Below are 13,526 nucleotides of genomic sequence, written 5' to 3'. Positions count from 1 at the left end.
CTGACAGCAATATTTCAGTAAGTGCAAAGGTCACCGGATGTGATGTCACAGACAGGGGTAGTCTCCTAATAATTTTTAGTACCAAAACAATTACAGTAAATTGTGAAATATTTCGCCTATCACATACAGCAAAAATAAGTCAATACATAGTATCAGTAATCACCACTAATATGAAATACAAATGTGACTTTGACGATATAATTGGCGTATTATTTAATCCGTCTGACCTTGCAAGCTCCCGTGACCCGGAAACTGTAGACGATAAATCAAGATGCCACATGCAAGTTTCTCGGTATCTTTTATTTGAACTTTTTTATATATTTAAGAATCACCATTTAATGTTACGGTGAATATAAATGGGCATGATTCATATTTCGGCAATGTACACGCTGATAAGTTTCACTATAATAAGTGTATCCCACGCAATGCGTCTATGGATATCGTCGATCAGCAAGATCACCACAACAGGTGCGCGAAAATGGGCTTGACAAAACGTGTTTCAGTATAACCTTCCTGCGTTGCTGAATATGATAGGATATATATAAGCAATAAAATGCTACATACATATTTTCGGTGTTAGTTCCACATTACATTTGGTACAGTTTTCCTTTCATAATACATTCATAGATTCTAGCAGGATTTTAGAACAATTTCACGAAGCATTTCTAAATTTATTTAAAAAAATATGATGACCGCCATGATTGCGTATTGATTATAGATTTCTAATCGTTTAATTATTTACAGCTGTTTACAGGTTTGTAAATTTTATGTTATACTTTTATATTTAGTAGTTATCTTTTCCACAATGATTGTGTGTATGGACAATAAATATTGGTCAATGCATCAGCACAGCGTTACTGATCAAACTTCAGTTATTATCTTTAATTTAAAGATATTTTATTCTACAATTATTATCTTTCACACTGAACATCAATTATGTGAATAAGTAACTGTTTGATGTCATTTAATCTTAGCATTCCAAGAATAATGAATAAATTGATCAGATCCTTAACATATACATGACTGTACATACTAAACTCATATGGACATTCAACTTGTGCATTAATTATAAGTGGTTTGTTTCCAAATATAACAATTCTAAAATATATTTGTATTAGGAATATGATACATTAATTACTTGTAACAGTACATGAATTTTTTTTTGTTTAATCACAAGAACCACGGTGGCACATAAGCTGGTGAGTTAGCCATATGTTTATAACAAAATGTTATCTTTTGAAAAAGAAATAGGTCATACTGACATTTCTTGCAGTTCTGTTCTGTTGGAGAAAAGTACATGGAAATATCCTACCTTATGCATTTATTTATTTCTGTGTTCTAACCGATGAAGTAATGTGTAATTAGTCTGGCAGGAATTTCCAGGTTTGTTGCAGTATGTTCGGATGCCTGACAGTGAGTCTCGTGTCCCTGAAGGAATATGAACCATTGTGGACTGTGGTCAACAGGTCAGTGTGATGTATAAAAAAATTTTAACATAAATGCAGACCATCACCAGCTTTGGATCTGACATCCTTGATCATATCGATGGGTTTCAGAATATCCAGTCAGAAAAGGTCCTTATCATGTTCTGTATTTATCTCAGTCTTCTGGGTGGAGTGAAAAGAAACGTGCCTGTGTACATGTTTACCCTTGCCAGATGTATTTTTTCCAGTCAGCCACGCCCCATGACTTTAGTTCACCTCATGTGTACCAAAATTGTAATCGCTTCAGAGGACGGGAGGTTCTCAGAAAAGGTTTTCAACATCTTTAATATTCTAAATTGTTCTTTTTGCAATGTTAGGCCAATAACAGTATAATATTGGTATTATTATGCCATATGAATATGTTACATCACTCCCCGGCCTGTCGTTGTCAGAAAAAAATTCGAAAATAATCGACAGTAGAACCCAAGCATTACGATTTGGATTTAGACTTCAAAAATGTTACGCACGGGCGGCAATCACGAACAAATATAAAACATCGGAGTGGAGACTTCTGCACAGGACAAACATCGTAAAAATGATAGAATCTTACATTATGCAATTTCTGATTAATCATTTTCGGGATTAAGCGACGGCAGTTTGATAAACTTTTGCATATTTTGCCTCGATGTGTGAGATGCGGTACGTGCTTCCGGTTTCAGAACTATAGATAAAATTGCAAGAATCTTGTTTTTCGTAATATGCATTATTTTTCTACTGAATGGTTTACCTATAATGTATATAAGTTCAGATTTTCCGTATCATTAAATATTTTTAATTTTTCGCAGCGTTTGTTGACTGTGTTCAACTAAACAAATCGCGAGTTAGGCCACGCCAAAACGTATTTCTAACGTCGGTCTGTTTATCAACAACAGGTCAATGTCAGAAAGTTTATCAGACGAAATAATTTGCAAACTCGATAAAAATGAGATTTTTTTACAAAGATATATACATCCATTTTACTAATTATAGAAACTTAAGTTAGATGTAACTGAATGGTTATAATAGTATTACGGGATCACGATGCATGTGGAGTTGTTTGTTTACCGCTGTTGCCAGGGTCGTATAAGTTTCATTCAATCGATGATGTTACGATTCAGATTGTTTTTGTTTACAATTAGTTACACCGAAAGTTGCAAATTTTTAGAAATTAAGGAACTTGAGTGTTTTCCTTTCGTCAGCAAACAAAAAAATATGATCGAATATGAAAAATGCACGGGAAGTGACACCTCTGTCGAATGGGTTCGACGTTAGAGTGCAAAGCTTTAATGGGTAACCAAGTCACGGAGCTTGACCACTTATCCATTTGGTCGCCTCTCATGACTAGCACTGACAGCAGAAGATCTCGGACAACGCACTGAGTACTGGGTTAACAAAGGCGTTGAAGTTTATAGAGAACGTGACGCTGAAATTCTCACCTTCAGGAACACTCCGATGACAGCTAAACCATCTTCTTTGTCCACGGCGTCATGAAGGTTCCCATACTCCTTCTTGAAGTGAACCATATGCAGCTACAACAACACGGTGTTTCACCAACACAACATACAGTTAACTACGGTTATAACGAACTCAATGGGATCAATATTTTTGGTTCGTTATATCCATAGTTCGTTATAATCGTTTCAACTAATGGTTCTCGCAAATGGCCGGGACCAAAAGCAACAGTTCGCTATATCCGTCACTTCGTAATAAGCGTGTTCGTTATAAACGTAGTTTATTGTATTGTCAAGACAGGCCTAGTAGTTAAGGCGTTCGCTCGTCACGCCGAAGACCCAGGTTCGATTCCCGACATGGGTACAATGCGTGAAGCCCATTTCTGGTGTCCCCCGCCGTGATATTGCAGGAATATTGCTAAAAGCGGCGTAAAACAATACGCAATCACTCACTCAGAGAACTATCCCGACCAAGAATCTAACCAAACAAAACATCCAAGAACCCAGTGCGTTCACTGTGAGCAACGCACTGTGTAAAGAGGTGGAACATGATCAGTTTGATATCTTCAAGATATATTCTTTTTAAATATCGCCAACTCTTAATTCGGTAACCAGACCGACGAACAAATCGTTGTAAACCGTCTTACCTCCCCATCGTAGCGTTTTCCGTTGACGAGATGTTCCGAGGGAGAATGGAAGTGCACGGAGTGAAGGACGTACTCGTCGTCATTGAAGGGCATGTCCTTCGTCACGAGGCGATCCTTTTCGAAGAAGGCAAGACTCGCACCATGGCCTGCAGTCAAATGCGTGGAAGAGTAGAAGGGCTTGAAGAAAGACATCCTCAGATATGCAGTGTATTATATCTCATGCTATTTCTAATAAATACCCTGGACCCATTCGCCACAGCAGCTTCGTTTTGGAGGTGAGGTGAGGTGAAATGGGGTTTAACGTCGCGTCCAAGATTATTGCACTTACATAGCGACGTGCATGCACGTTCGCGCGCGTGTGTGTGTATGTGTGTGTGTGTGTGTGTGTCTGCTTGTACTAGTCCGGACTGATGCCGATTTATAGTGCTAGCACACTGAGATACCATGCCGCAGTTTAACATGAATACCCAACTCAGACACAGTATACAGACTCCGAGCCGACCAGTCCTTGTTTTAGCCCCTTAATGCCGAGCGTCAGACAGGGTAACAACAAGTACCATCTTTTAACGTCTTTTGGTATGATGCGGTCGGGGATCAAACCCCGGACCTTCCGCTCTCCGGGCGGACGCTCTACCACTAGACAACGTAGGCGGTCGCTTCGTTTTGGAAATGACGTCACTACCCCCACCGCTCAGATCTCTAACGTATCTGATGAGAGTACTTTGTTTTAATCATTATGCAATAATGCGCAATAAGTTTGCGCGATAGGCTAGTCTAATGGTTCGTTACGCCGATGATCCGGGCTGATTCCCCCCAAGGGTACAATGCCACAGCCCCCACACGCCCCCACCATCCAATCAAATGGTCGGTGTCACAAACATAATGCCATTTTAGAAAGCGATCCTTGCGCGACAATCGCGTAACCCCTTCTTAGATTTACGACAGTCCAGCGCTACAATCGGTTATGTTTTGTTTGTTGTTTAACGAAGCACTCAGCAAAAGTCCAGCTATATGACGGCGGTCTGTTAATAATCGAGTCTGGGCCAGACAATCATGTGATTGACATCATGAGCATCGATCCAAGCAATAGGGATACGATGACATGCATCAACCAAGTATGCAAGCCTGACCACCCGATCCCGTTAGTCGCCTCTTACGGTAAGCATGGGTTGCTGAAGACCTATTCCCGGATCTTCACGGGTCACAGTCGGTTATGCAATGGAGCCCTTGGACTTCTTCGATAACGCGATCTCGGCAAAACGGTTTCTCGAGTCTCTTATAGTGCAGAGTTACTGCAGAGTTGTGGTGGCTCTCAGGAACAAATTCTAACCATTTATTTTGAGATCGCCAGACAGTGGACCTCCATGGTGGGGTTCGTACTCGATGTCACCAAGAGATGCACACTTTAAGTCCTCAGTCTCGATATCTATGGGAGACTGTTCAAGCCCGTTACAGCAGTGGGTGTCTTTGTCCAGATTGTGCCAGTGACGAGGGTCTGAAACAAAGAGTATTGTCAGAAATACAATGTAAAATTCATCGTCACTTGACTAGAAACACCAAATATCGCGATGATTAATTAACGAAGATCGCTGCATTTGGCTTACACTTTCAAAGTGAAAACAAGCCATTCCGCCGATCAGGAATATTACAGGAATAAGGAACAATGAGTTAAGAAAGTCAGTGAGTGAGTTGGGTTTAACGCCGCTTTTAACAGTATTCCAGTTACATCACGGCGTGTCAGCTTAATGTGGGAGGAAAGCCCGAAGTGATGCAGGTCTAAGACGTTTACCACTTCGAATTCGGTGAAAGCCGAGTTAAAAAAGAAACAAATATAGAAGAAAAGAGGTAAATTATACAAAGCGTTTAGTCTGATTGGTGTAAGATTGCACTGCCTTAAATACATATATGACTTGTTGATTGGTCCCTCTAAAAATATTCATATGCAGTAACAAACCTGTGTGCTCTCTTTAGCATCCAACGACTTATCAGCAACGATTTCAGTGGCTTACATACAACGTTAGTTATGACTTACATACATTAGTTATGACGTACTAACTCAAGGATGAGCGGCTTATATATAACGTTAGTTATGACTTACATACATTAGTTATGACGTACTAGCTACGGGATGATCGGCTGATATAAGTAAGTTATGACTTACATACATTAGTTATGACGTACTAGCTACGGGATGAATAGGTTATATACAACGTTAGTTATGACTTACATACATTAGTTTGACGTACTAAGGGATGAGCGGCTTATATATAACGTTAGGTATGACTTACACACAAAGTTAGTTATGACGTACTAACTACAGTATGAAAAGGTTATGTACAACGTTAGAAATGACTTACATGCATTAGTTATGACGTGCTAGCTACGGGATGAATAGGTTATGTACAACGTTAGTTATGACTCACACACAAAGTTAGTTATGACGTACTAACTACGTTAGGAATAGGTTATGTACAACGTTAGTTATGACTTACGTGCATTAGTTATGACGTTCTAGCTGTGGGATGAATAGGTTATGTACAACGTTAGTTATGACTCACACACAAAGTTAGTTATGACGTACTAACTACGGTAGGAATAGGTTATGTACAACGTTACTTATGACTTACATTAGTTATGACGTACCAGCTACGGGATGAGCGGAGATATAACGTTAGTTATGACTTACACACAAAGTTAGTTATGACGTACATGTACTGACTACAGTATGAAAAGGTTATGTACAACGTTAGTAATGACTTACATGCATTAGTTATGACGTGCTAGCTGCGGGATGTGCGGCTTATATATAACTTTAGTAATGACTTACACACAAAGTTAGTTATGACGTACTAACTACAGTATGAAAAGGTTATGTACAACGTTAGTAATGACTTACATGCATTAGTTATGACGTGCTAGCTGCGGGATGTGCGGCTTATATATAACGTTAGTTATGACTTACACACAAAGTTAGTTATGACGTACATGTACTAACTACAGTATGAAAAGGTTATGTACAACGTTAGTTATGACTTACATGCATTAGTTATGTCGTACGAACTAAAGGATGAGCGGCTTATATATATATATATATATATGACGTGCTAGCTGCGGAAGGTGCGGCTTATATAGGGTAGTTATGACTCGCATACGTCCTTAGTTATAACGTACGTACTACAGCATGCATGGCTTATGTACAATGTTAGTCATGACGTGCTAGCTGGGGAACGAGATACTTACTTACAACGTTAGTGATGACGTACTTCTTTTGTACAGGCCGCCGCCGCGTGGCAGGCGTACTCCCGTGCGGCGTCAGGTAATGCATACTAACTATTGTGTGCAAATTGTGTGAATGGCCGTTGCTACCGGTAAGGCAAGACATACTTACTCTTTCGCGAACACCTGGTGTCATCACTGATTGACGTTGTAGTGAGTGAGTGAGTATGGTTTTAAGCCGCTTTTAGCAATATTCCAGCAATATCTGGGGGACACCAGAAGTGGGCTTCACACATTGTACCCATGACGGGAATCGAACCTGGGTCTTCGGCGTGACGAGCGAACGCCTTATCTACTAGGCCTTTCCTTGACAATACAATAAACTACGTTTACAACGAACACGTCTATTACGAAGTGACGGATATAGAGAACTGTTGTTTTTGGTCCATTTGCGAGAACCTTTAGTTGAAACGCAGTTTAACACGAATACCCCACTCAGAAACAGAATACTGACTCCGAGCCGACCAGTCCTTGTTTTAGCCCCTTAATGCCGAGCGTCGGACAGGGTAACAATAAGTACCATCTGTTAACGTATTTTGGTATAACGCGGCCGGGGATCGGACCCGGACCTTCCGCTCTCCGGGCGGACGCTCTACCACTAGACCACGGAGGCGGTCAGGTTAGTTTAAGGCGTACTAGTCACAGGATGAGTGGACTTACACAACGGACTGAGTTTACTTAACAGTAAAGTTGTACAGAAATCACAAAATCCATGTCCAGAGTTTCACGTTGCAACAAAGTCGATACACGTGAACGCAACTGTTACTGGCAACACCCAGATTGGTGGCTGCCATTGTGTCCTAACCAACGGAACATGTGTTCACCTGTCACACGTATTGAAAATACATTTATCTTATTAGTTTTTTTTCTTCTTCGCATTGAAAATTGATAGGGTGGTGCAGTCAGTCATGATGGAAAATGACCCAAATTGGAATCATTTGAGTCTGGTATGATTGAGTGAGTGAGTGAGTTGGGTTTAACGACGCTTTCAACAGTATTCCAGATATATCGCGGCGTGTCAGTTTAATGTGGGAGGAAAGCCCGAAGTGATGCAGGTCTCAGACGTTTACCACTTCGGTGAAACCCACGAGCACGGATATGGTGCTAAAACATAATCGGGGCGAACCGGGATTCGAACCAACAATCATAGGTTTCTGGCGTGCCCAAGGGACGCAACTCTGCACAGCGAATCACGGCGCCTTAGACGTCTGGGCCAACCGTGCCCCCTGGTATGAGTGAGTGTATTTATTACATTGGTTGTGACATACAACATACTTGTGATATACTAGCGCTGCGTTATGTCTGTTGTGTGGCCAAAGGGATATATCTTTTCTACAAGAGTAAATGAGCATTTCTGTATAGAGATTACAGAACATTAGATAAGTCGAAATAAAAAAAACTAGCCATGATCACCAGCACACTTTTTCATAAAATCTACACGACTTTGAGTATACAGTAAACTACGGTTATAACGAACTCAAAGGGACTACCAATTTTAGTTCGTTATAACCGTAGTTCGTTATAAGCATATATACAGCAGAACTACAGCATTTAGTCGGGACTAAACATTTAGTTCGTTATATCCGTAGGTTCGTTATAACCGTGTTCGTTATAACCGTAGTGTACTGTATATATTTTATTCATATGTATAGTATTGACGCACCTATCTAACAACAAGGTGTTGGTGTAACAGTATGTCAAATACTAAAGATTGTACTGTGAGGGAAGTCCAAAGTTTCATCCTATTTTATTGGTCAAGTGTTGTTTACTTTTGTTCATTTTATGATAAAACCCTTCTCTGTAGGTATGGTATGTATAGTAACAAGAATATTTGGGTCAATACACTGGTGGACAATAAGCACCTCAACATGTAAATAGTGCAAAAACAATATTCAAATGTGGTGGTATACAGACTGCTGTGTCCATGCCTCTGCTGTGTTCGACTTTTGTCGTTTGTGTACTGGCTTTGGTTGGTTGGTTTGTTGTGTTACGCCGCACTCAGCAATATTCCAGCTATATGACGGCGGTCTGTAAATAATCGCGTCTGGGCCAGACAATCCAGTGATTAATATCATGAGCATCGATCCACGCAATTGCGATCGATGACATGCATCAACCAAGTCAGTGAGTCTGACCACCCGATCCCGTTAGTCGCCTTTTTACGACAAGCATAGTCGCCTTTTACGACAAGCATAGTCACCTTTTACGGCAAGCATAGTCACCTTTTACGGCAAGCATAGTCACCTTTTACGGCAAGCATGGGTTGCTGAAGACCTATTCTACCCCGGATCTTTGTGTACTGGCATATCGCACATGACGTGTGCGAGGTGTTGGTATGCGAATGGCAGATGGCGGGCGTCGCAGGGATGAGGACGCCGCGCCCAGGTGGTACACAGTTGAAATTATTATGCAATATGATGCATAGGGATAAGTTAAAAAATATGTTCCTGAACTGTAGAAGTCTGAATAATGCATTCAAACGAAAATAAGTGTTCAGATTTTTAAGAAGTTAAAAGGCACAAATCTTCTGCCTACAGGATGTGCATTTCACAGCTGATCAGGAACAATTAATAAATCAGCAATGGGGTTATAAAGAATGTTGTATACGTACTTATAGGAGTAATGCTAGGGGAACTGCTATATTGTTAAATATTAATAATTTGAATTTAAGATTCAACAATTTATTACAGATGAAAATGAAGGCAACTTTGTGGTTTTAAACATAGAAATTCAAGAAAATGTGTATACAATAGTACATATACATGTCCCAAATATAGATAACCCTGACGTTTTTCAGAAAATAAAAGGAATTATATTAAAATTAGAAAGCGGAAGGATTATTTATTGTGGTGATTGGAATTCGATAATGGATCTGGATCTAGATACATTTAATTATAAACATATAAATAATCCTAAGGCACTAAAGACAGTATTCGAAATAATTGATTTTATTTGATCTATAGGATACTTGGAGAGAGTCTAATCCATACACAAGGCGTTTCACTTGGCGACAACCTAATCCAATCAAACGGGCAAGATTAGATTACTTTTTGATTTCACAAAACTTCATGTACTCAGTGAATAATAGTGAAATTCATCCAAATATAAATTCAGACCATTCTTTGATTTCACTGACAATACACTTATCAGATATGGTAAGAGTGTTTTGGAAATTAAATAATTCTTTATTACAAGATAAGGATTATGTGGAACAAATAAAAGAAATACAAAACACAATACATTAATATGAGGATGAGTCTACTGAAGAAAAGAAATATTTGATTGATGATCAATAATTATCGGAAATATTATTATTACCCACAAGAGGACAATTTGTTTATTATTCATCAACTAAGAAAAAGAAAAATGAGACTAAAGAAAAAGCTTTATTTTCAGATTCGATGAGCTTGAAAAAATTAAGACTCCACAAATATTTAAGAAGTTAAGAAAAGTTTAAGAAAAAAATTATAGGAAAGATTGGTGAGATTATAAATGAATTGGACGAATTAAATAAATTAAGGACCAAATGGGCTTTTATTAGATCAAAGGCGAATTGGATAGAACACGGGGAGGAACCTAGCAGTTACTTTTTAAAATTAGAATATCGATTTTTTTAAATAAGTATATTAAAGAATTACATAAAAATGATGGAATTGTAATAAAAAAAACAGGATGAATTGCTAGCAGAAACTAAACAGTTCTATCAAAAACTGTATAGCGAGGAAGACTGTAAAATTAATAAATTTAGAAGAGCTTTTTTCTGATCAAGATATTCCAAGACTGTCTAACTAAATATCATTATACTTAGAAGGGGAAATAACCGCCAAAGAAGCCCTAGATGAACTAAAGAAAAAGAAAAATGAAAATTGATTTACAACAGCATTTTAAAATTTCTTTTGGAATGACCTTGGAAAATATTTAATAAATTCACTAAATTATGGATATAGAAATTATTAATTATCTATAACACAGAAATAGGGTCTTATCACTTTCTTACCAAAAGAAGATAAGTCAAAACTTCTCTTAAATAATTGGCGCCCAATCTCATTGTTAAATACATCTTATACACTTGCATTACCAGTCATAGCAAATAGAATTATAACTGTATTACCTATTATAATAGGACCAAAAGGGATTTGTTCCTTGGAGATATATTGGAGAGCTGACTAGAATGATATATGATTTAATGGATGATACAGAAAGTTATCAAATCACAGGTTTACTGGTGTTAATAGATTTTGAGAAAGCTTTTGAAACGATAAATAGAACTATTATCATTAATGCACTAAAATTCTTTCAATTTGGACCAAGTATTCAAAAGTGGGTGTCAACATTTTTTAATTGCATGGAATCCACTGTAGTAGTTTATGGATTAGCGAGTCCCTTTTTTAAAGATATTAAGAGGCTGTCGTCGAGGTGATCCAGTCTCGCCATATATATTATATAATTTGTGCGGAAATTTTGGCAAAAATGATAAGAAGTAACCCTATATTATAGGAATTAAGATAGGAAAATTGGACGCTTGCTGTCACAATCTGTAGATGATACGTCACTAAGTTTGGATGGAGTGAGTTGGGTTTAACGCCGCTTTTAACAGTATTTCAGTTATATCACGGCGTGGCAGCTTAATGTTGGACGAAAGCCCGGAATGATGCAGGACGTTTACCACTTCGGTGAAACCCACGAGCACGGGTATGGTGCTGACAAACCTAGAAACATAATCGGGGCGAACCGGGATTCGAACCCACAATCATAGGTTTCGCGGCGAATCGCGGTGCGTGCCCCCTAAGTTTGGATGGAACAGAATAAGGCATTCATGCTGGTTTGCACACATTGCATTTTTTTATTAGACTTACTGGTCCTAAAATTAATGCGGAGAAACTAAACTAATTTGGATTGGTTTAAAAAAGAGATCAAGATAAAAACTATGTAAGGATAGGCATCTAGACATTTAGGCATTTAGATAATATTGTAGAGGATAATTATAAAATATAGCTTATAAAATTGAGTGAGTGAGTGAGTTAAGATTTAACGTCACATCGTGAAAAATTGAGAGAGAAATGAACCTATGGACTGTAAGAAATTTGACTCCAATAAGTAGAAATATAGTCCTAAATCCCTCTTATGGTCAAAATTGAATCATGTTTTTTCTTCCGTACCCAATCCTCCAAAAGATGAGATAGATACTTTTCACAAAGGAAATTTTAAATTTGTATGGAAGGGAAAACTGGATAAAGTGAAAAGACAAAAAATGTCTCAACCCCAAAAATATGGCTGAATTAACATGCCAATTATAAAGGATGTGATTGCAGCACAAAAACTTTAATGGGTCAGAAGATTATATGGTAATCACTTCAAATGGACTGATTTAGTTTCTTGCTGTATTCCAAATAGGGAGAGATTATTGTTGGCAGTTGCTTCCTATGTTGATATAGTTATTGCTCCAAATACCATGAATTTATTTCAAGGGATGTTTTGGAAGCTTGTGCAACTTACTTGTTCAAAATGAAAATGGAAACTGGTCAAGATATTATGAGACAATCTATATGGTTTAATAGTAAAATACAAATAGGAAATAGCCCAATCTTTTTTAACATTGGTCAAGCAGAGGTGTCACCTTTATTGGAGATTTAGTGGAAGACAAAGGTAAATTTTATGAATCTGATGCTTTTGTGCAAAGGAATGCAATCGAAACAAATCATACAGAATACTATGGAGTTGTAATGCAGTCATTTTGTAAGGTAATGGAATGATATGTTTTCAATTCTATATCTCCTCGACCAACCATGCCATTCAATATATCACATCTGCTAAACCAAAATAAAGGTAGTAAAGAATTTTACAAGACTTTAGCAGCACTGGAATTTGTTAAATTTCATGGCATTGAAAAATGGGAAAGTATACTAAATATGACATTTTGTGAAACGGGTTGGCAAGAACATATATTGCTGGCAAAAAGATGCGCTCAAAGTGAAGATATTAGATTGTTTCAGTTTAAGATTATTCATTACATTCTTACAAATGTCATAGCGACTGATTTATGACTACCATTGTCTGCAGTACATTTGACTTCAAGGGCAATTTACCCTGTAGCCATGTCTCCATAACTTAATTGTCATTACGTTTTAGGCGCTAATCCCCGTTGTTAATCCTCACCAACATTTCATTGTATTTTGACTGTCAGTCAGCCTGGACTACCATATCACTTCCCTTTAACTACTGCTTTTTATAGTATGGCATTTATTGCCCTAATTGATCATCCCATGAACCGTGTTTGTTAATCACGCCCATATGTCCAAAGCAACGTCGTTGTCTCTTTGTATGTCCATTGTTGTTCATTACTATATATGTGCTACCATTACACAGTTACTACGGTGTTAGGCTTGGTATTCCGAGTGCTGGCATAGGGACGACCTCGAGCAGGATATGCTGCTCGTAGGAAACGCTGCTCGTAGGAAACGCCCTAAGCTGGAAAGTCTGCTCATTGCTGTGTTTGTGTTGTCAGAGCAGGTATTCCGCTCATTATGCAATTGTTGTTTATTGTTTACATGTTGTGCATAAAGCGTTCCGGGACAGTGATGTCGATTTTGTCCTTTATTCCCCCAAGAGCTAATTCCCCGTCAACATGCACGTTGACAACTGGTGTTAGAATCCGGCTGGAGTAACTCTTGAGTTTACTCCCGATCCCG

At 38.3% G+C, this 13,526-nt stretch overlaps 1 protein-coding gene across 1 annotated transcript in view; it reads right to left on the bottom strand.

The window, feature by feature from the left end:
• Positions 1-13,526, bottom strand: part of LOC139464658 (carbonic anhydrase 2-like) — a 40,885-nt gene that overhangs the window by 11,484 nt on the left and 15,875 nt on the right. The window contains exons 2-4 of the mRNA XM_071246180.1: positions 4,892-5,056; positions 3,562-3,707; positions 2,900-2,992 (exon numbers count right to left, since the gene is read on the bottom strand). Coding sequence (XP_071102281.1) covers positions 2,900-2,992; positions 3,562-3,707; positions 4,892-5,056 — 404 coding nt within the window. The remainder of the gene's footprint in view (positions 1-2,899; positions 2,993-3,561; positions 3,708-4,891; positions 5,057-13,526) is intronic.

This window comes from Haliotis cracherodii, unplaced genomic scaffold, assembly GCF_022045235.1.
Source record: "Haliotis cracherodii isolate W230 unplaced genomic scaffold, xgHalCrac1.p SCAF_17, whole genome shotgun sequence".
Classification (NCBI taxonomy): domain Eukaryota; kingdom Metazoa; phylum Mollusca; class Gastropoda; order Lepetellida; family Haliotidae; genus Haliotis; species Haliotis cracherodii.
This window is presented reverse-complemented; position numbering and strand designations above follow the sequence as displayed.